The sequence below is a fragment of the Paramormyrops kingsleyae genome, chromosome 19 (assembly GCF_048594095.1).
Source record: "Paramormyrops kingsleyae isolate MSU_618 chromosome 19, PKINGS_0.4, whole genome shotgun sequence".
NCBI classification, from domain to species: Eukaryota; Metazoa; Chordata; class Actinopteri; order Osteoglossiformes; family Mormyridae; genus Paramormyrops; species Paramormyrops kingsleyae.
The window spans coordinates 27888367-27912607 of record NC_132815.1 but is presented as its reverse complement, the minus strand read 5'-3'; the positions used below and the strand labels follow the sequence as shown (position 1 = coordinate 27912607).

At 47.1% G+C, this 24241-nt stretch overlaps 1 protein-coding gene and 1 long non-coding RNA gene across 3 annotated transcripts in view; one reads left to right on the top strand and one right to left on the bottom strand.

Annotated features, from left to right (window-relative positions):
• Nucleotides 1-24241, top strand: part of LOC111841726 (uncharacterized) — a 218586-nt gene that overhangs the window by 51234 nt on the left and 143111 nt on the right. Inside the window, exons 10-16 of the mRNA XM_072702643.1 lie at nt 206-379; nt 1277-1474; nt 4347-4520; nt 7383-7556; nt 8049-8246; nt 11688-11861; nt 16335-16508. Coding sequence (XP_072558744.1) covers nt 206-379; nt 1277-1474; nt 4347-4520; nt 7383-7556; nt 8049-8246; nt 11688-11861; nt 16335-16508 — 1266 coding nt within the window. The remainder of the gene's footprint in view (nt 1-205; nt 380-1276; nt 1475-4346; nt 4521-7382; nt 7557-8048; nt 8247-11687; nt 11862-16334; nt 16509-24241) is intronic.
• Nucleotides 9846-24241, bottom strand: part of LOC140580933 (uncharacterized) — a 39083-nt gene continuing 24687 nt past the window's right edge. The window contains exons 2-4 of one of the 2 annotated variants that reach the window (XR_011984077.1): nt 13042-13337; nt 11761-11840; nt 9846-11142 (exon numbers count right to left, since the gene is read on the bottom strand). This is a non-coding gene — a long non-coding RNA (uncharacterized lncRNA). Of the gene's footprint in view, nt 11143-11760; nt 11841-13041; nt 13630-24241 lie in introns of those variants that run through there. The other variant, XR_011984076.1, reaches the window with a different exon arrangement.

Here is a 24241-nt window from a genome sequence, read left to right as displayed (position 1 = left end):
AGTTAGATATGTACTGTACCATTATACTGCTGGCAGCTTTGTTTACACCAGCTACATGTGGTGCACAATGGTGTCTGCCATGTCCTGCTCTGATCAGGATTTTTCAGCACTGTTTTAAACTTATGAGACCCCAGAAATGTACGCAGTAGGACGTTGTGCAGAAGGACATTAGGCGACATAACAGTATTGTGATTTCTTCTTATAGGTTGTCAGGCTGTAGTGTCAGAGGAGAAGGCTACTCTTCCTTGGCTTCAGCACTGAGGTCAAACTCCTCACACCTGAGAGAGCTGGATCTGAGCTCCAATCACCCAGGAAACTCAGGAGTGAAGCAGCTCTCTGCTCTACTGAAGGAACCCACCTGTAAACTGGAGAAACTGAAGTGAGTACAGAATATGCATTTTACATCAATCCAACTATCCTTTTTCTAACTGCTTACCTGGACAGGGAGCCTGTATCCTATCCCATGCAGTATAGGGTGGGAGGTAGGTTGAAACCCTGGGTGGGATGCCAGTCAGTCACAGGGCACACACTGACACACAAAACAGGTAACTTACAGACACCAATTAACTGAACTGCATGTGCGAGGAAAATGTAGCAACCAGAGCTAACATTTAGAAAATATGAAAACTCCCCAGACAATAAGGTAGAAGGTGGGATTCAACTCCAAACCCTGGAGGTGTGAAGCAACAGTGCTATTGACTGACTCCACATTTTTGGGGAGACCATCTTATTTTAAATATCTGTTAGTTTCGGCCTTTCAAACTTAATCCATTCCATGCTCGATCTGATGTGTTCAGGAGTTTTTTTGTTTTGCTATACTTGTTAAGTGTGGGGATAGCTGGTAGGAAGATGGCTACCAGCTGCATTGGAAGCTGATTCATTGGCCTGAATGTTATGGGATGATTCACATTGATATTGTACGTGTTTCTTTGTAGATTGTTTACCTTTTCAGTCAGCTATTTCTTTTTATTTTGCACCATATGTGTGTTTTCTTTTACCTGTCAAACTAATATACAATGTGACCTGTGTTACAGTACTTTGTCTGCTTAAACTGTACAGTAATACATAAAAAAATATAAGGATATAGCTGGGTAAGATTCATTAAATTCAGTCAGTGATCAAATGATGACAGTAAATAAATGTACCATCTCACCTCTCCCCTCATCTCAAATCACTGAAAGGCACAGAAGACTGCACACTGTAATATATTTTGAAATGTAAGCTGTGCTTTTGCTATATTGAAAATAAATGCTTGTTTTTGTGTTTCCTTTTCCAGAGTGAACAGCTGTAAATTGAGTTGGGAATCCTGTATAGCACTGGCCTCTGCTCTCAGTTCAAACCCACATGTGAGAGAGCTGGACCTGAGTGACAATGAGGTGCCGGATTTAACAGAGAAACAGCATCCAAAGATTAAAAGGGAGATGCCACAGTCAGCATTACTGGGTTTTACACGCTGTAAGCTGGAGGTACTCAGGTCAGTATTACTGGGTATTCCTTAATGTAAATGAAATACTAAGGACACTCCACATAATGGCTCAGTCAGTAAATCAGCTTATCCTGAATGCAAGCTGTCCAATCATGGTCTAATACCTTAATACTATAAAGCATTTTATTTCAAAGTTACACAAATCAAACCTTCTCTGTTTTAAAATAATTCATCCAGTAATGCATCCTTTTATTTTAGGTAGCTGCTGCATGAGCACCTTCTTGTGTCATATCAGCCAATTGTCAGTTATGAGAGCTGAATCACTCCTGTAATCAGCTCTCACTGCACTGTACAGATCTGTGTGGACCCCAGTGTTTAAAACTAATGTATGCAAATAGGTCTAAAACTCAATTCATGCCAGTTCTGTTCTGTCCGTGAAGTTTATTCCAAAATTCTCTGAAAATTCATCATTTGACCAAATACTTATAATTTTAATATAAAAACAAGCCATAGATTGGGTGGACTAAAATGAAAACTAATACAATCTGGCAGCCCTGCATTAGCTCCTTGGGATGTTCACATCTCCTCCTTCTAGATTAACTTGCTAAGTATTAGGACACCAGGCAGAATGATAACTAATGGCTGCACTGGAAGCAGTTTCACTGGTCTGAATATGTCATGGGAGGATTCACATCCACATTCACATCCGTGTTTCTGAGTTCCTTTGATTTTGGGAATACCCTCCTGGTATTCCTGCCTGAACATGTGTTTAGGGATTTGCGGATTGATACTGACATATTCCAGAAAGCGGGTTCGGATTTAAACCTTAACTCCAGTACTGCAGCAAAGTTAGCTTTGAATCAATAAAATTTACATTAATATCATGCCTTTCAAGACACCCAAAGTACTTTACAGTAACAATGGGGAGCCACTTCAACCACCACCACGGTGTAGCACCTGGATGATGCGACGGCAGCCATGTGTAAAATTCTGTGGTGTACAAGCAGTACTGTACAGTAATAATTGAGCGCAAATGCAAAATGGGTATATACAAAAGTGCAACTTGCGCAATGAGTAATAATAGACAAATAGAATTATTCAATTCAGTTAAATTTTTTATTGTCATTAATGCAATGTGCGGGCACATGTGTAAATGAAAAGGGAGTTGCGGCTTCACCAGAACGTAGGGGGACAGGGGAGGTGGAGGGGGGGGGAATGCACATAGATTGGACATATGTACATTATACATAAATTAGACGTACATTACATGCATTATACATAAGCTATCCAGACATACATAAACATGCAGGCTAGATACAGATACGGATATTAACAAATACAAATAGATATACATATCAGCATGTCTCCATAGATGAGGTAGTGTCTGACAGAAGTAGTGAAATGGAGCTGAGCAGTGCATGGTAAACATAGTAGACATAAGGTGCATGTAAAATAGTGCAGATGGCAATTGATGGTTCTCTTGGGGGTGGGTGGGGGTGGGTGCGTAATTGAGGTGAATGAGAAGAGCTCACTCTTCAGCGAGTAGACAATTCAGGAGGTTAACAGCTTGAGAGAAGAAGGTGTTCCTGAGCTTGGAAGTACGGGCACTGAGACTCCTGTCGTGCCGGACTGCCCAAGGTGGGGGCAGGGAGTAGCCTTATATGAGTCATGTAAAGGTGGTCCAGTTTTTTTTGTCCCCTAGTGGTGCAGGATACATGCTGTGGGAATTTAGGTAATACAGTTCTGAGGTCGGTATGGATGAAATCACCACCTATAATACAGGCATCGTCTGGATGCTTAGTCTGTTAATTACTGTATTAGCATTAGCAGCAATGGTGACGGCCATGAACTCCCTGGGCAGATAAAAGGGTCTGTGCTGAAGTATAAGGAGCTCAAAATTGGCAGAGCAACACTTTCTAATGATTTTCGAAATTGTTGCGCAAGGAGTTTTTGACATAAATACACAAACCTCCTTCATGGGTCTTGCTGGCATCATCTGTTTTGTCAGTGTGGAAGGCTGTGCAGTCCACTAGCTTGATGGCCAAGTCTGCGATGTTGCTGCTTAGCCCAGTCTGCGTAAACATTAGGAGACGGCAGTTTTCCAACTTATTCTGGGAGGATAGCCTAAGTTTTATCTCATCCATTTTGCTGGCCAGCGAACATACACTGGCCATGAATGTACTTGGGATGGAAGGTTTGTGGGGATCGCTACTTAGCCTAGCATTTAGTCCGGCTCGCTTCCCCCTCTTTTTGAGCTCCCAGTGGGGTCAGCACTTCCACTGCGAGACCAGTGAGCAGAGAATGTCAGTGGGGAAATTTTCCGTAGTTGTGGTTGGGATGGTGTAATCCGATCTGAGATTTACAAGTTCCTGTTCCCTGTAGAAGAACTTTCTATTGACTGAGCTTGCAAATAAACTTGAAAATTACAAAACAAAGAAAACAAGGTAAACATTGCACAGTTCTGGTAGCCGTAAAAGCTGCTGCATACTATGCGCCACCATCTTGAAAAAAAACATATATATCCATAAAGACAATGGAATGTGAAAAAGTTACAGTCAGCAGGTATGTGACTGGCTGTCTGGGTGGTTCAGCCAAGGGGAGAGTTGTTTGTTCTGACCGCAGCAGGAATGAAGGACCTGCCAAAGGTATAGACTATAGGTATTGAGTGATGTGACCTGTATTATGGCTTTTTGTATGCTGACAATACAGCAATAATGGTGTAAATGCTTGGTATCAGATCCTGTGACTCATGTGGTGTGTGCAGACAATTCCCAGGATACACTGCACACTGTAATTCATTTTGAAATTTAAGCTGTGCTGCTTATTATTCTAAAAGAAATGCTTGTCTTTTTGTTTTGTGTCAGTAGTGTTATCGGTAGATTGTGTATGTATCTGTGTCTTAAAATGTTTTCTTTTTTAGACTTTACAGCTGCAATCTCACAGAGACATGCTGTGAAGCATTGGCTTTAACTCTCAGATCAAACTGCTCATACCTGAGAGAGCTGGACCTGAGTGACAACGACCTGCAGGATTCTGGAGTGAAGCTGCTCTTTGCGGAACTGGAGAATCCACACTGTGCACTGGAAATACTGAGGTCAGTCCTATATGACAGGTGAAATACTAAACTAGTATTTGTTAAATATTTGGAACGCAAATTAAACTACAGACTATGGGTATTTGATAGTACAGCTTGAATGCCCCCCAACATGTACACACAAAGCAGGCGAGTCTAGGGGAAGGGCTGAAGGATAAGCCACATGTGGAGTTTATTTACTGTGAGTTAAGGTCCTGTTTAGGTCTCTCTTATTTAGGCCTCAAATATTTTGAGACCTTCACATGCGTTTAGTGCCTCAACTTGTAATACAGCTGATGCAGAATACAAATTGTCTAAGCATGAACTATGTCAAAACTTTAACATTATAGTGTTTTTGTTAACGATTGCGAGGCAAGTCACACAAGGGAACTGCTGCACTCACACCATTTCATTCCCACTAAGCAGGTGTAAATTTGAACTTATTTTTCATATCTTTTTCAGAAATGAGGACATTGTGCATTATTATTCTGACTTATTATTGTTAAATTACTTGCTACCGTCAGTGCATGGGCTGGACCCTTCACAGTTTCATAGATCACAATTTCATTTTCATAAATCACAATTACTTAAGTGGAGTTATAATATTAGTTTAATTTGGGTAACTGCTGCATGAGCACCAAAATGATCTTTCTTTTGTGTGCGCTTGCCAAAGCATCTCGTGCGCAAGCGAAAGTATGTTAATTTTCATTTTTTTTGCATAGGTCTCTTCAGGGGCTTCATAGTCATTTACATTTACATTTACAGCATTTGGCAGACGCCCTTAGCCAGAGCGACTTACATAAGTGCTTTAAGACTGCAATGAATTTTTCCCGATACTAGCTCAATAAAACCAAGGCTATGAATACCATCGATCTAATACTCTGTTGGGAAAGTGCGTTTTTTTTTTTTTTTTTTTTTTTAATAAAAGGAAAAAACTGAGTATAATGCCAGAAGTGCTAATTCAGTTATTTCTGGAAAAGGTGTGTTTTAAGTCGTCTTTTGAAGACATTCAGTGACTCAGCCGTTCGGACATCTAGGGGGAGTTCATTCCACCAACTTGGTGCCAGAACAGAGAAGAGCTGAGAGGTGTGTCTTCCTTGTGCCTTGAGGGGTGGTGGGACCAGTCGAGCAGTGCTGGAGGATCGGAGAGATCGTGGTGCAGTGCGGGGTGTGATGAGTTCTTTTAGGTAGGATGGAGCCAAATCATTTTTGGCTTTGTATGCGAGCATCAGTGTTTTGAATCTGATGCGGGGAGCCACAGGAAGCCAGTGTAGGCAGCGCAGCAAAGGAGTGGTGTGGGAGAACTTGGGAAGGTTGAAAACAAGTCGAGCAGCTGCATTCTGAATCAGTTGGAGGGGACGAATGACGCTCAGTGGTAAACCCGCTAGAAGCGAGTTGCAGTAGTCAAGGCGGGAGATGACGAGGGACTGAACGAGTATCTGGGTAGCCTGTGTGGAAAGAAATGGACGTATCCTTCTGATATTAAACAGAAGAAATCGACAAGAGCGGGAAACGTTGGCGATATGCGAGGAAAAGGACAGACGACTGTCCATGGTAACCCCAAGGTTGCGAGCAGTAACCGAAGGACGGATCAGGGAGTTGTCGAGGAAGATCGCAAGGTCCAGGAGGGGGAATGAGTCAGCGGTGATGTACAGCAGTTCCGTTTTACTAGGGTCGAGTTTCAGTTGGTGAGCGATCATCCAAGATGAGATGTCTGCTAGACATGCAGATATCTTAGTGGAGACATGAGTGTCTGAAGGAGGGAAGGAGAGCATGAGTTGAGTGTCATCTGCATAGCAGTGGTAAGAGAAGCCATGAGAGGATATGACCTCACCAAGAGATTTGGTATAGAGGGAGAACAGGAGTGGGCCAAGAACCGAGCCCTGAGGGACACCGGTGAAGAGACTACGTGGGGTAGATGTGGGTCCTTTCCATGTCACTCGGTATGATCGGCCTTCGAGGTAGGATGCAAGCCATCGCCAAGCCAAACCACCAATGCCAAGACTCCTAAGGATGGACAGGAGAGTCTTGTGGTTAACCGTGTCAAATGCTGCTGATAGGTCAAGAAGGATGAGGACAGATGCCAGTTTGGCTGACCTAGCAGCATGCAGCTTCTCAGTGACTGCTAAGAGGGCAGTCTCTGTGGAGTGAGCTGCTTTGAAGCCAGACTGATTAGGATCATGGAGGTTGTTCTGAGAGAGGTAAGGAGAGAGCTGGTTGTAGACTGTGCGTTCGAGGATTTTGGAAAGGAAGGAAAGAAGCGATACTGGTCGGTAGTTGCAAGTGTCCGAGGGATTTAGAGTGGGTTTTTTCAAGATGGGAATGACCCTGGCTATATTGAATGCTGTTGGTACATGACCGGAAGTTATGGAGCCATTAATGATAGAGGTGATGAAGGGGAGAAGGTCCAGAGAGATTGTCTGGAGCAATGTGGAAGGGATTGGATCCAGTGGGCAGGTGGTAGGGTTGGAAGATGAGATGACTTTCATGATCTCATCAGCCGTAAGACTGGAAAACTGGGTCAGTGAGGGGGAAGGGAAATCCTGGGTGTGTAGTGTAGTGGATGGGGAGGGAGAGAATGTCTGGCAGATTTCGCCAATCCTTTCGTCAAAGAAGTTAGCAAAGTCTTCAGCAGTCAGGGAGGATGGAGCAGAAGGAGTTGGAGGGTTGAGTCCATCGGTAGAATAGGGGAGTGTAAACTCTATACATCCTGTCTACACATATTCACCTGCTGCCATGCCAGTGTTTTCCAAACCAGCCCATGGAAGACTCCATTCTGCGCCCTCTAATCGGCTGTCACACAGGATAAATTATATAGCTATTATCGAGAAGAGAGTAGTAGAAAACAATGTTGTGATTTCCTTTCTAATTTCATTTTGGCAGGCTGGCAGGTTGCACATTCACAGAAGAAGGCTGTTCTTCCCTGACTTCAGCTCTGAGGTCAAATCCCTCACACCTGAGAGAGCTGGATCTGAGCTACAATCACCCAGGAGACTCAGGAGTGAAGCTGCTCTCTGCTATGCTGGAGGATTCCAGCTGTAAACTGGAGATACTGAAGTGAGTACAGAATATGCATTTTATACCCATCCATCTGTCCTTCTTCCAACTGCTTATCCTGGACAGGGAGCCTGGATCCCTATGCCGTGCTGTACAGAGTGGGAGGTAGGGTGACACCCTGGGTGGGATGCCAGTCAGTCACAGGGCACACACTGACACACGCAACAGGTAATTTATTATACCCAAGAAGCCTAAATGCACATTCATGAGAGGAAAGTGATTCACTCTCCTGATTCTGTGAAAACCAGCAGGCAGACTTAAGCCCTGCCAGTTATGGGCTGTCAAAGTTTTTTCCTGGTAATTAATCAATACAAGGATTTGAGGTCAGATCCACTGATTCAGTCAGTGATCAAATGATTACAGTAAACATTTACTATCGCACCTATCATATCATCTCAAATCACCAAGAGGCACAGAACACTGCACAATGGAATTCATTTTGAAATGCAAGTTGAGCTTTTGCTATGCTTAAAATCATATTTCTTTTTCCAGAGTGAACAGCTGTAAATTGAGTTGGGAATCCTGTATAGCACTGGCCTCTGCTCTCAGTTCAAACCCACATGTGAGAGAGCTGGACCTGAGTGACAATGAGTTGCCGGATTTAACAGAGAAACAGCATCCAAAGATTAAAAGGGAGATGCCGCAGTCGGCATTACTGGGTTTTACACGCTGTAAGCTGGAAGTACTCAGGTCAGTATTACTGGGTATTCCGTACTGTAAATTAAATACTAAGGACAGTCCTTTCTGACACTCCACATAATGGCTCAGTCAGTAAATCAGTTTATTCTGAATGCAAGCTGTCCATGCATGGACTAATACTTTAATATTATAAAGCATTTTATTTCAAAGTTACACAAATCAAACATTCTCTGTTTTACAAGAATTCATCCAGTAATGCATCCTTTTATTTTAGGTAGCTGCTGCATGAGCACCTTCTTGTCATATCAGCCAACTGTCAGTTATGAGAGCTGAATCACTCCTGTAATCAGCTCTCACTGCACTGTACAGATCTGTGTGGACCCCAGTGTTTAAAACTAATGTATGCTAATTGATCTAAAACTCAATTCTTGCCAGTTCTGTTGTGTCCATGAAGTTTATTTCAAAATTCTCTGAAAATTCATCATTTGACTAAATACTTGTAATTTTAACATAAAACAAGCCATAGATTGGGTGGACTGTAATGAAAACTAATACAATCTGGCAGCTCTGCATTAGCTCCTTGGGATGTTCACATCTCCTCCTTCTAGATTAACTTGCTAAGTATTAGGACACCACGCAGAATTATAACTAATGACTCCACTGGAAGCAGTTTCACTGGTCTGAATATGTTATGGGAGGATTCACATCCACATTCACATCCGTGTTTCTGAGTTCCTTTGATTTCGGGAATACCCTCCTGGTATTCCTGCCTGAACATGTGTTTAGGGGTTTGTGGATTGATTCTGAAACATTCCAGAAAGCGGGTTCGGGTTTAAACCTTAACTGCAGTACTCTAGCAAAGTTAGCTTTGAATGAATGAATGTTACATTAATATCATGCCTTTCAAGACACCCAAAGTACCTTACATTAACAATGGGGAGCCACTTCAACCACCACCATGGTGTAGCACCTGGATGATGCGACGGCAGCCATTCTGTGCCAGTACACTCACCACACAGTAACTAAGGTGGTCAAGGAACAGGAGAGAATTCACCAGTTATATATAGAAGATGAGTAGGAGGCCCCCTAATCCCCCATATTTTAATGCTTAAAGCGGATTTTACTGGACACCTGTTTCATTTAGGTTAATAATTATGAATCCATTATTTATATAGTTTGTTCTTTGTTCAGACTCAGTGCAGTTATTAATTTTTTTCTGTCCCCTTATGGGCTCCGTGTATTCACAATGGCACAGCCATAGTAATTGTTATTTTAGCATGGAGTCCACCTGTTTAATATGCCTAATTGACAGTTACACAGAACACAGATGGGTATTCTGCATGTCTTTTTAAGGAGAGGTTCACATCTTCTCTCCAGCTCTGTGTGTGTGGAGCTTGTATGGACTGCTTGTGTTTGCTGACAACAACAGATAACAGATTATGACACTTATTTTCTGGAGAGAAATGCTGGCATTACAGTAGCGTATCGCAAGACAAAAAAGACAAAATAAAATTAAAATTAATGAGAAATTAAGTCTCAGACAAATGTGCAAAACTCTGTAGTGTACAAACAGTACTGTACAGTAATAATTGATTGCAAATGTACAGAAGTGCAACTTGTGCAATGAGTAATAAGAGAGATTATTCAGTTCAGATCAATTTTTCATTGTCATTAACACAATGTGTGGGCACATGTGTAAATGAAAAGGGAGTTGCGGCTTCACCAGAACATGCGAGTCGTAGGGGGACAGGGGAGGCGGAGGGGGGGGAATGTACATAGATTGGACATATGTACATTATACATAAATTAGACGTACATTACATACATTATACATGTTATCCAGACATACATAAACGTACAGGCTAGATACAGATACGGATATTAACAAATACAAATAGATATACATATCAGCATGTCTCCATAGATGAGGTAGTGTCTGACAGAAGTAGTGAAATGGAGCTGAGCAGTGCATGGTAAACATAGTAGACATAAGGTGCATGTAAAATAGTGCAGATGGCAATTGATGGTTTTCTTGGTGCATAATTGAGGTGAATGAGAAGAGCTCACTCTTCAGCAAGTAGACAATTTAGGAGGTTAACAGCTTGAGAAGAAGAAGCTGTTCCTGAGCTTGGAAGTACGGGCACTGAGACTCCTGTCGTGCCGGACTGCCCAAGGTGGGGGCAGGGAGTAGCCTTATATGAGTCATGTAAAGGTGGTCCAGTATTTTTTGTCCCCTAGTGGTGCAGGATACATGCTGTGGGATTTTGGGTAATACAGTTCTGAGGTTGGTATGGATGAAATCACCGCCTATAATACAGGCATCATCTGGATGCTTAGTCTGTTAATTGCTGATGGCACGCTGTAGCTGCTTAAGTGCTGTATTAGCATTAGCATCTGGGGGGATGGAAACAGCAGCAATGGTGACGGCCATGAACTCCCTGGGCAGATAAAAGGGTCTGTGCTGAAGTATAAGGAGCTCGAAATTGGCAGAGCAACACTTTCTAATGATTTTCGAAATTGTTGCGCAAGGAGTTTTTGACATAAATACACAAACCTCCTTCATGGGTCTTGCTGGCATCATCTGTTTTGTCAGTGTGGAAGGCTGTGCAGTCCACTAGCTTGATGGCCAAGTCTGCGATGTTGCTGCGTAAACATTAGGAGACGGCAGTTTTCCAGCTTATTCTGGGAGGATAGCCTAAGTTTTATCTCATCCATTTTGTTGGCCAGCGAACATACACTGGCTATGAATGTACTTGGGATGGAAGGTTTGTGGGGATCGCTACTTAGCCTAGCATTTAGTCCGGCTCGCTTCCCCCTCTTTTTGAGCTCCCAGTGGGGTCAGCACTTCCACTGCGAGACCGGTGAGCAGAGAATGTCAGTGGGGAAATTTTCCGTAGTTGTGGTTGGGATGGTGTAATCCGATCTGAGATTTAAAAGTTCCTGTTCCCTGTAAAAGAACTTTCTATTGACTGAGCTTGCAAATAAACTTGAAAATAACAGTACAAAGAAAACAAGGTAAACATTGCACAGTTCTGGTAGCCATAAAAGCTGCTGTGTACTATGCGCCACCATCTTGAAAAAAAAACATATATATCCATAAAGACAATGGAATGTGAAAAAGTTACAGTCAGCAGGTATGTGACTGGCTGTCTGGGTGGTTCAGCCTAGGGGAGAGTTGTTTGTCCTGAACGCAGTAGGAATGAAGGCCCTGCCAAAGGTATAGACTATAGGTATTGAGTGGTGTGACCTGTATTATGGCTTTTTGTATGCTGAAAATACAGCAAAAAAGGTGTAAATGCTTGGTATCAGATCCTGTGACTCATCTGGTGTGTGCAGACAATTCCCAGGATGCACTGCACACTGTAATTCATTTTGAAATTTAAGCTGTGCTGCTTATTATTCTAAAAGAAATGCTTGTCTTTTTGTTTTGTGTCAGTAGTGTTATCGGTAGATTGTGTATGTATCTGCGTCTTAAAATGTTTTCTTTTTCAGACTGTACAGCTGCAATCTCACAGAGACATGCTGTGAAGCATTGGCTTTAACTCTCAGATCAAACTGCTCATACCTGAGAGAGCTAGACCTGAGTGACAATGACCTGCAGGATTCTGGAGTGAAGCTGCTCTCTGATGGACTGGGGAATGAACACTGTAAAGTGGAAATACTGAGGTCAGTCCTATTTGACAGTTCACATAGAAAAGTGATAATTAGCAATTCGGACAGAGATTAAACCACAAATCATTAGGTGGTACAATTGGGGTACATGTTTACTCTCATTCTGTCATTCATACTGACTTGGTATAACAATAAAAAAGTACAAAACAATATTATGTGGTGTGCATTGCGGTATTTCATCTCCTGATCACACAGTAAAATACTATAAGTGTTTGAGATTAGATCCTGTTATCAGGAACTGGAAAGTGCACACTGTAAACTAGGATTTTTCAGGTTAGTCTTATATGACATTTTAAGAACTAAACTGGTATTTGTCATTTATGCTGCAATTGGAACACAGATACAAGTACAGACCGTGAGTGTTTCACAGTACAACTGGATCATCCTCCAACATGTACACACATAACAGGAGAGAAGTGCTGAAGGATAAGCCACATGGGGAGTTTATTTACTTCAACTTCAACTTTTATTTATATATCACTCTTTTAACCATAGGGTTTATAAAGTGTTTATAAATTAGCACCAAAAACATGGGACTTTAACCATCCACATTTTCTGAAGGAATCTCTAGCCCCTACCTCTCAGGGACATCTAGCCCCAACTTCTTTTCTGGGTCAAAAGAATGATTAAAATAACTGATTATAATTCTTGCATGAAACAAAAAAAATAAAAGATCTGATTATCATAGATTTTTATATGCAATGGTGCATTTTCAGCCTAGTTTTGAAAGTACTACGACACTCAGTGGCTCTCAGCATTTCTGGGAGAGAGTTCCAGAGCTTGGGACCATAGTGACAAAAACCTGCCTCCTTCCTCTTCAGCTGGGTTTTAGGAATGATCAGAAAATTACTCTCGGAAAATCTGAGTGATCTGCCTGGGACATACTTTATGATCATGTCACTAAGGTAGGAGGGAGAAAAACCATGTAAACATTTAAAAATTAGCAAAAGAACTTTAAAATCAATCCTAAAAGCCACAGCAAGACAGTGCCTGGATTTAGGCGTAGATTTGATGTGCAACTGGAGCGTGTTAAAACTGGCAGTGGCATTCTGGAGCTGTTGTAAATTTGAAATAGATTTCTTAGGTACACCAGACAAGAGTGCCTTACACTAATCTAATCTACTTCAAACAGAAGCATGTATTAGATGTGCACTGTTAACAAATGACACCATACCTGTCACGTTCGCTGGTCGGGCGAACAGGAAAGCAGGAGCCAGGAAGTCAGGTAACGGGGTTTATTAATGGAGGGACGGACAGGCACGGACATCTAACGTGACACTACAATGACAAGTCTGGGGAAGACTGACTCAGACGAGGACTAAATACAAAAGACGGGCTAGACTTAACAGGACACAGATGATCACAATCAGGTAACGAGGTGGGCGTGGCACACATCAGGAGCGGACGGAGCGGATCATGACAGAACCGCCCCCCAAAGGCGACGGACGAGACGAGACCGGGGAACAGGACCTGGAAGACAAAACCACAAACCATCAACGAAGAACAGGGAACAAGACAGAGACACAAAACAGGAACAAGGACGAAACGAAAGACAAGACACGACAAAGAACAGGAAAGGCAGACAAGCAGACAGAGAAAGGAGACACAGAGGGGACAGAAAACAGAGGAACAACAGGGCAAGGAGTGAACACAGGAGACACCGAGGGACAAGGAGCAAAGACAGGAGGGACAAAGGGACCAGAAGGGAACGGAGGAGACACAGAGGAACGAGGAGCAGAAACAGGCGGGACGGAGGGAAAGGGAGGAGGAACCAGGGGAACCCGAAAGAACCCAGGCGGGCGATGGGCAGCGGCCGGAGGGGCCGCAGGCAAGAGGGAGGAGGGAGCAGGAGGGGACCACCCAGAGGCCAAGGGAACGGGACGAGGGAGTGACGGAGGGGACATGGAGGGAGCAGGAGGGGACCACCCAGAGGCCAAGGGAACGGGACGAGGGAGTGACGGAGGGGACATGGAGGGAGCAGGAGGGAACACCAGTGAAGGCAGGCAGGAGGTGGAAGCCGCGGCAGGCGGAGGCGCCATCCGACGCTCAGCCGGAGCAGGGGGGCCCGGAGGCAGCCGACACGGAGCCGGAGGCGGGACCGAGGACCGGCACCGAGGAACCAGGGGGGGGGATCCGGAGGCGACCGCTGACCCCGAGGCGCAGGACCCGCAGGCAGCCACCTAGCCACAGCCAGGGGCCGAATGGGTGAGCCAGGGGACAGGGTGGGCGGGACCCAGGCCCGACGCCTGTGTCCCCTTCCCTTATGGGACACCGAAAGGCGGGGTCCCGTGGGGCGTCGGTCTTGTCGGGGCAAGGGCAAAGGAGTCATGAGGGAGGCCCCCGAGGGTGGAGGCTTGGGCAAGACAGGGGGCGTGGCCGCAGGCGGTGCAGCCGGAGCTTCGGGCGTGGCCGCAGGCGGGGCAGCCAGAGCCGCGGGCAGGATGGGAGAGGCGGCCTCAGGCAGGGCCACGGGCAGGACGGGAGAGACGGCCTCAGGCAGGGCCACGGGCAGGACGGGAGAGAGGTGCCTCTGGCGTGCGGCCAGCAGTAGCAGGCGGTGCCGCGGGCAGAGCGGCGGCAGCAGTAGCAGGCGATGTCGCGGGCAGAGCGGCGGTAGCAGCAGCAGGCGGTGCCGCGGGCAGAGCGGCGGTAGCAGCAGCAGGCGGTGCCGCGGGCAGAGCGGCGGCAGCAGTAGCAGGCGGTGCCGCGGGCAGTGCGGCGGCAGCAGTAACAGGCGGCGCCGCGGGCAGATCCGGAACACGCAGGTCCGGAACGGGCACCAGGATGGGCGCCGGGCTAGAAGGCGTTGCCCCTTTAAGGGCTCTCGGCACCCGGGGAATAGTGTCTCTTACGGCGCTGATCCCTTTACTGTGCAAGCGCTCCGGCCGGTAAGGGTATCCCTCCAACGGTGGCGGCTGCTCTCCGTTGGGACCGAGCAGGCGGGTAGTGGCGGTGTCGTCCCAGGCGGGGAGCAGAGAGCAGGCTCTCAGGAAGAGGGTCGGGGCGGCTTCTTCACCCTTTCCCCTTCGCCTCTTCTTTTTTCGCCGTCCGGGACCGGTAGGTGGGGGCGGAGTTACCTCCGTGCAGGTGAGCGGCTGGGGCCGCTTCTCCCTTACCCGGCGGACGAGCTGCTGCAGGAGGGAGTGCACTTCCTCCATGTTGCGCTCCTCTGTCCGAGGGTTTACTCCCTGGAGGAGCTCCTGGCTCCGTTCGACCAAGCCGAACAGCGTGGGATCCTCCTTGATCTCCAGCTGCTCTCCCCAAAACGCGACTTCATGCAGCAGGACGAGCCAGAGGTCCTCGCCCTGCTGCGTTGCGTTGTTCGGGAGATCCGTCATTCTGTCACGTTCGCTGGTCAGGCGAACAGGAAAGCAGGAGCCAGGAAGTCAGGTAACGGGGTTTATTAATGGGGGGACGGACAGGCACGGACATCTAACGTGACACTACAATGACAAGTCTGGGGAAGACTGACTCAGATGAGGACTAAATACAAAAGACGGGCTAGACTTAACAGGACACAGATGATCACAATCAGGGCTGAACACGAGGTAACGAGGTGGGCATGGCACACATCAGGAGCGGACGGAGCGGATCATGACAATACCCTAGACTTTAGCGATATTGCGAACTTCTTATTTGGTCTTCAGATGCATTGATTCGAAGTACATACTTGTTCATTCCTTGTTCAGTTCTAGAAAGAACTGGTCCCAGTCAGACTGTGGCTTTGGCAAATCAGCACAGGCATTATGGCACTGCAGCCAGGCTGGAGGCAGTAGCCAGATGTTTGCTAAGAGGCTCCTGGGGGAACCTTCCCAGATGTGAGCTGGCTGGGGTCATTAGTGGGAGCCAGGAGTGCAGGATTATGGATGGGGCAGCTTTTAACACCTAGTATAAAAATAAGGTGCTTTTAATTTTGTATTCTGGCTGCAGTGGCTGTAGTTTGGGGCTCTAGATTGGCAAGTGATGAATCATTGTGTTAGTGGATATTAAATATTTTTTACTCAACTAAGCAATAAATCCCTGAGAGCTCACTATTGTCTTTAAGTCAGAATTATTTTATTTTATACAGACGCTCCTCTACTTACAAACGAGATACGTTCCAAATGGCTGTTCGTAACTTGAAATGTTACGTCATTATTCAACATCATTTTAAGGGTATACGCAAGTACAAAGAACTAGGATGCCGGGAGTTCGCACGCTATGCTGCTGCGCGGCAGGAGTAGCGGCCAGAAGTCTTACTAGGTGGAATTGATGCACAGAAAGAAAAAAATTGATGTTGCGGACAGGAAACTGGAGCACAAGTAACACAATTTGGACTTACAGTCCTCTTCATTCGTATATCTGAAAGTTTGTATGTTGAAAGTTAGTAAGCAGATGAACATCTGTATTATCAAATGATTACTGGCCAGTAAAAAAAGGCCAGGCCAGTAAAGTACCTGAATAAATATTTTATTTTCTTTTCCTCAGGTTGTCAGGTTGCACATTCACAGAAGAAGGCTGTTCTTCCCTGACTTCAGCTCTGAGGTCAAACCCCTCACACCTGAGAGAGCTGGATCTGAGCTACAATCACCCAGGAGACTCGGGAGCGAAGCTGCTCTCTGCTGTGCTGGAGGATCCCAGCTGTAAACTGGAGATACTGAAGTGAGTACAGAATATGCATTTTATATCCATCCATCTGTCCTTCTTCCAACTGCTTATTCTGGACAGGGAGCCTGGATCCCTATGCCGTGCTGTACAGAGCCTGAAGGGGTTATACTGTATGGGCGCTCCTTCTTTTGGACCCACCACCTGCAGGAGGGACTGTGGGGTCAGGTGGTAATCAAAGGCAGAGACCTCGTGTGGACCGATTGTTAGTGACCAAATCTGGTTATAAGTACATAGAACATCACTTCTCTGGTGGGAAAGGAACCTGAGCTGGTGTGGCAGGTAGAGAGATACCAAGTAGCTACAGTCGGCCTCCCTTCAATGAATGGGCCGTGTTCTGGAACCAAACTCATAAAGAAGGGCTACATTGTCCACTATGGAGTTGCCCATGGTAAGATGTGCTGGGCAGGTGTGGGTCTAATTACACCCCCCCCCCCCATTCGGCACCAGTGCACAAGATGGTTGCCTTCTGACTGTAGGAAAAATTTGCTCGAATAATTTGTCTCCACCAATATGAAGGGGAATTAATTATTAATTATTATTCTTGAATAGGTTGTTTCTCCAATAAACAATATTATGGATGTCCCAATTATTCAAACACCCTTTGAGCAACTAGTTGCTGCGATGATTGGGGACACACTTTAATTGGGTGAGGGGGACGCCGATGTCATCGCGGGTGAGTTTTTCTTGTACCATACTTGTTTGAATTACTTGGATGTTTATGAATAACATGTAGGGAGCAGATGCGGTGTTACTTTCGTTTATTCTGTTTGTTTATTCTTACAGACAATAGTACAAGAGGTGCCCCCAGTGCATTAATAGAGTACATTAATAGAGGGAAAGTGCTTTCTATTTACATAAGCATAAGCAAATTTGTTCTCTGAAGGTGAATTTATAGCAATGCGCGTGCAGTCGATAGCTTCAACTACGTTGGGAAAACCGGACATATATCTGGGTGACAAGCGGATTATGCCATCCCATATAGCTGGCATGGTGCGACTCAGTGTCGACCTGAGAAATACCCGATCGGTCCGCAAGTTCTCGCTGAAAAGCACCTGTGGCTAAGAACCCACGAGTGGACAGAACTTGTAAAGGGACAAGTATAACGCAATTCCTCATCATCTGCCTTTGTAATGTTGGCCCCAGTTTAGCACACAGCTCCAAAAGGATTGCTCTTGGAAATCCGAATCGACTTAGAAGCCAGTTATCATCATGGGCCTGAATACGCGCTCTCTTCTAATTCTTCCATAAGCTATGTCTTCCAATAATGCAAGAGTTACCATGGTAGTTGTCATAGTTCGGTCATTTTATGCACCGTTTTATTGTTACAAATTGATAAAAAATCATGTGTAAACAACATACAATTAATGTCGGTGTATTTGATAAAGTCAGCGTCATGATTGTGAGTTTAAAAAGTGAAACCACAGTAGCAATGACTTGCCACTGAGTGCCGTCCGTTTACAAAACCGAGCAGAAATGTGCGTATGCCATGTCTGGAGTAGAGGTCGACCGATATGGGTTTTTCAATAGCCGATGACGATATTTAGGAGTCAGGGTCAGCCGATGGCCGATATATGCTGGCGATATTTTTTGGCCGAAAATTGGACGTTTTCCCCTCTATTTGCATGATAAAATATCACATTAATAATAACAAACGATACACAAAATTTCTCAACTTAGCATTTATTGAATACTGACTTGTGTAAATTTAAATATAAACTTAAATAACAAAAACACAATACAACTTATAAACAACTTAAACTTATAAACAATAAAGATAGCAGTATCAGAATCTCTTTAGCAGCAAACTCATTCTTCAGCTCCCAAGCTCACCAGTCTGCTGCAGATATTGCACCTGGCTTACATTAAAAAATGCTAAATATCGGCCGATATATCGGTCGACCTCTAGTCTGGAGCTGCCATGAGAATGTGCGTAGCGGTATGCCAAGTTTCGTTTTTATACATCTCGCCGTAAGCAACATTTTTGTGTGTACGCACCGTTTATACATGAGGCCCCTGGTCTCTAACTCGCTGACTCCAAAAAACCCGAGAGCCTGTTCGATGAACGAATCGGAACTTACGGGTTTTTGGACACTCGGTTGGTGAATCAAAAGAACGGTTTGCGAACCGATCCCGAGAGCCATTGCGGCGTTTATTGCAGAAATGCAGTTACGCTGATGAATAGGGTAAAATAAATGCATCTATTGCCGATTTATGAAAGCAGTAAGTTATTTTATATATATATATATATATATATATATATATATATATATATATATATATATATATATAATCATTAAAATAACGCTCTTATTGCATTTGGCGTTTATACTACTGTTTGTACACGTATATTTCAGCTTATTCTATGTGACTGCTTACAGTATTATTACTTTGTCATGTCCATTTCAAGGATCTAATTTCTTTTCTTTTCTTTTCTTGTATTAAAAGTGCAAATGTGTCCTATTTCTCCAGCAAAATTGCTACAAAGACTACACTGAATACAATCAACAATGTAAAAACAAATCATACTTAAACAAGGCATATGTCCTGTAATAAATATTTTATTTGTGCTAATGTTGTTATTATTATTATTATTATTGTTATTGTACCTGTGGTTTAGTCACTTATACTTGTGCACAATATGCTTGCAAATATTTTAATAACAAATTATCACAAGTATAGGCCTATATTTTTATATTAACATAATAAAGTAATACTAAACAATAACAAAAACCGACAAATAAAACACTTTTAAATTCAAAAGCCTTCGAATTTATTTGCGCGTTTTTTCTGCAGAAATGTGGGTTAAAGACTGCGGTTGCTGTATTATAGTTTATTGATATACACTCTCAGCAACTACCCGAGAGCCCGTTCGATGAACGAATCGAACATACGTGTTTTCGGACACTTGGTTGGTGACTCAAACGCACGGTTCGCGAACCAATCCCAAGAGCCCTCGCGGAGTTTACTGCGGAAATGTAGTTACTGTCACGTTCAGCTCCGAACGCTCCTCGTGTGTGCCACGCCCCCTCATTACCTCATGTCAAACCCTGATTGTTCTCACCTGTTGCCTGTTCCGTTTTCCACAGATCTGTCATCGTCAATTCCCATGTGTGTTTCCGTCTTGTTCGTTTCCCAATGAAATCCCGTTTTGTCTGTCAACCTGGCTGCTCTCGCCTCTCTCACGAGCTCGTGAACTCGCTTCGTGACAGAATGACAGATCTCCCGAACAACGCAACGCAGCAGGGCGAGGACCTCTGGCTCGTTCTGCTGCATGAGGTTGCGTTCTGGCGAGAGCAACCGGAGATCCGTGAGGATCCCGGTTTGTACGCCCTAGCAGAGCGAAGCTGGACCCTCCTGCAAGAGGTAAACCCATGCACCGAAGCACACACGATGGCGGAAGTGCGCGCTCTGCTACAGCAGCTTGTCCGCCAGTTCAAGACGAAGCGGCTCCAACCCCTCGCCTGTACGGAGGCAACCCCGCTTCCTCCTACAGGTTCCGGGCGGCGAAAAAAGAAGAGGCGAAGGGGAAAAGGAGAGGAAGCCGCCCCGACTCTCTTCCTGGGAGCCTGCTCTCTGCTCCCTGCCTGGGATTACACCGCCGCTACCTGCCTGGCCAGCTCCCACCCGGAGCTCATTACCGGCCGGCGAGCCTGGGTCTGGGCGGGATACGCGCCGTAAGGGACGCTATTCCCCGGGTCCCTAGAGCCCTTAAAGGGACAGTACCTGCTCGCCCGGCGCCCATCCTGGCGCCAGTTCCGGATCTGCCCGTCGTGCCGGACCTGCCTGATCCGGACCTGCGAGCAGCACCGGCTGCTGCTGCCGCCACGCTGCCATTACCTCATGTCAAACCCTGATTGTTCTCACCTGTTGCCTGTTCCGTTTTCCACAGATCTGTCATCGTCAATTCCCATGTGTGTTTCCGTCTTGTTCGTTTCCCAATGAAATCCCGTTTTGTCTGTCAACCTGGCTGCTCTCGCCTCTCTCACGAGCTCGTGAACTCGCTTCGTGACAGAATGACAGATCTCCCGAACAACGCAACGCAGCAGGGCGAGGACCTCTGGCTCGTTCTGCTGCATGAGGTTGCGTTCTGGCGAGAGCAACCGGAGATCCGTGAGGATCCCGGTTTGTACGCCCTAGCAGAGCGAAGCTGGACCCTCCTGCAAGAGGTAAACCCATGCACCGAAGCACACACGATGGCGGAAGTGCGCGCTCTGCTACAGCAGCTTGTCCGCCAGTTCAAGACGAAGCGGCTCCAACCCCTCGCCTGTACGGAGGCAACCCCGCTTCCTCCTACAGGTTCCGGGCGGCGAAAAAAGAAGAGGCGAAGGGGAAAAGGAGAGGAAGCCGCCCCGACTCTCTTCCTGGGAGCCTGCTCTCTGCTCCCTGCCTGGGATTACACCGCCGCTACCTGCCTGGCCAGCTCCCACCCGGAGCTCATTACCGGCCGGCGAGCCTGGGTCTGGGCGGGATACGCGCCGTAAGGGACGCTATTCCCCGGGTCCCTAGAGCCCTTAAAGGGACAGTACCTGCTCGCCCGGCGCCCATCCTGGCGCCAGTTCCGGATCTGCCCGTCGTGCCGGACCTGCCTGATCCGGACCTGCGAGCAGCACCGGCTGCTGCTGCCGCCACGCTGCCAGCGACACCGCGGCTGCTGCTGCCGCCACGCTGCCAGTGACTCCGCCTGTCCAGCCTGACCCGCCTGTCCTGCCTGCCCAGCCTGCGGTCCCTGCAGCTGCCGCCGCTCTGCCTGCGGTCCCTGCAGCTGCCACCGCTCTGCCTGCGGTCCCTGCAGCAGTTTCGTTTTTATACATCTCGACGTGAGCGTGGAAATGGCCGTACGCAACATTTTTGTGTGTACGCACCGTTTCTACATGAGGCCCCTGGTCTCTAACTCGCTGACTCCAAAAAACCCGAGAGCCTGTTCGATGAACGAATCGGAACTTACGGGTTTTCGGACACTCGGTTGGTGAATCAAAAGAACGGTTTGCGAACCGATCCCGAGAGCCATTGCGGCGTTTATTGCAGAAATGCAGTTACGCTGATGAATACGGTAAAATAAATGCATCTATTGCCCATTTATGAAAGCAGTAAGTTATTTTATATTTATATATATATATATATATATATAATCATTAAAATAACGCTCTTATTGCATTTGGCGTTTATACTACTGTTTGTACACGTATATTTCAGCTTATTCTATGTGACTGCTTACAGTATTATTACTTTGTCGCCTGCGGTCCCTGCAGCTGCCGCCGCTCAGCCTGCGGTCCCTGCAGCTGCCGCTGCTCAGCCTGCGGCACCACCCGAGGTGCCCGCGGCTGCGCCCCCTGCTGGCCGCGTGATGGTGGCGCCCACGGCTGCGCCCCCTGCTGGCCGCGTGATGGTGGCGCCCGCCAAGGCGCCCCCTGCTGCCCGCGTGACAGCGGCGCCCGCCGAGGCGCCCCCTGCTGGCCGCACGCCCGAGGTGCCCGCAGAGGTGCCCCCTGCTGGCCAGGAATTGGTGGTGCCCGCTGCAGCTCCGCCCGAGGTCCTGGCTTCGCCTCCGCCCGCGGCGCCCCCTGCTGGCCGCACGCCCAAGGCGCCCACCGAGGCGCACCCTGCTGGCCGCACACCCGCCGAGGCGCCCCTTGGCCACGTAACGGCGGCGCCCCCCGCTGGCCATGTGATGGCGGTGCCCGCCGAGGCGCCCCCTGCTGGCCACACGCCGGCGGCCCTGCCTGAGGCCACCGCTCTGCCCGCGGCCCTGCCTGAGGCCACCGCTCTGCCCGCGGCCCTGCCTGAGGCCGTCTCTCTGCCCGTCCTGCCTGCTTCTCCGGCTGCACCACCTGCCGCCACGGCCCCTGCTCTGCCCGAGTCTCCACCCACTGCGGCTCTAATGACTGGATCGCCCTTGCCCCAGCGAGGCCGACACTCCCCAGGACCCCACCTTTCAGTGTCCCGTAAGGGACGGGGACATAGGCGTCGGGCCCGGGTCCCGTCCGCCCTGCCCCCTGGCTCGCCCGTTCGGCCCCTGGCCGTCGCTCGATGGCTGCCTGCGGGTCCTCCGGCTCTGGGTCGGCGGTCTCCGCCAGGTCCCCCCCTGGTTCCTCGGTGCCGGTCCTCGGTCCCGCCTCCAGCTCCGTGTCGGCCGCCTCCGGGCCCCCCTGCTTCGGCTTGGCGTCGGACGGCACCTTCCCCGGCTCCGCCTCCGTCTGCCACGGCTTCCCCCTCCTGCCTGCCTGCTCCGGTGTTCCCTCCTGCTCCCTCCGTGTCCCCTCCGTCACTCCCTCATGCCGTTCCCTTGGCCCTTGTGTGGTCCCCTCCTGCTCCCTCTCCCCTGCGGCCCCATCCGGCCGCTGCCCGTAGCCTGCCTGGGCTCCCTCGGGCTCCCCTTTGTCCCCCTTCTGTTCCTGTCTGGTCTCCCCTGTCGGCTCCTCCTCCTTTTCTTCCGACTGTGTTTGCTCCTTGTCCCTTTGTTCCTCCTCTGTGCACTCCTGGCCCCTTCGTGTCGCCTGTGGGTGTTCCCTCTGTGTCTCCCTTCTCTGTCTGCTTGTCCGCGTTTCCTGTGCTTTGTCGGGTCTTGTCCTTCTTCTCGTCCCTGTTTCTGTTTTGTGTCTCGGTCCTGTTTCCGGTGTCTCGTTGATGTTTTGCTTTTGTTTTCCAGGTTTTGGGCCCCTCGTCTCGTCCGTCGCCTCCCCTCGGTGTGCGCGCCTTTTGGGGGGGGGGTTATGTCACGTTCAGCTCCGAACACTCCTCGTGTGTGCCACGCCCCCTCATTACCTCATGTCGAACCCTGATTGTTCTCACTTGTTGCCTGTTCCGTTTACCTAGTATCTTGTATTTAGTCCACGTCTCGAGTAGTTTTCCCCAGATCTGTCATCGTCAATTCCCATGTGTGAGTTTCCGTCTTGTTCGTTTCCCAATAAAACCCCGTTTTGTCTGTCAACCTGGCTGCTCTCGCCTCTCTCACCGGCTCGTCAACTCGCATCGTGACAGTTACGCTGTTAAAAGGAATAAAATAAATGCAGCTCTTCATCATTTATTATTAAAATTATTGCATTTCTGTTTAATAAAACTATTTGTCTTTCATCAAAGAACAAACTAAGATATTTATTAACTTTGACGTTTACACAACAACGTATGCAAGTTTACTCATGCTCATTGTATGTGTATGTGTGATTGTATTGGTAATATTGCAGTTGTTGTTAACTGTGATGTAGTCCTTCATACCCATGTACATGAATTTGGCTTAAGTAAAGAAAATAAGAACTATATATACATGCGTGTTTATTCAGCATCGACACCCTTTCTACTTTTTATATATTGTTTTTTTTATTGTGAATAGTCAAGCTGAACATTTTTGTTGAACACCAGTGCTATCTTTCAGTCAAATAACGTAACCTTGAGACAGATTTATTATCCGATCCCATGATTCGTTGAGTCATATGGTCAGGAGCAAAAAAAAGACGAAAAAAAAAAAGTGAATCATAGAATCAGTTTTAGAATCGATTCATTACAACAGACAGTTCGAAAGAATCGAATCAGTTAATTGAGCCAAACTTCCCATCACTAATCCCCCCCATTAGACTAGGGGTACCAGCTTGGTCTAGGCTTCTAGACTCAAACCCTTAAATCAAGGCTCAGGTATTTATTCCTAGAGTTTTAATTCTCTGAGCCTTCCTTTGCCTTGTAATCTCAATCACCTTGCATGTGCTTGTGTGTGTGTGTGTGTGTATACCTATTCT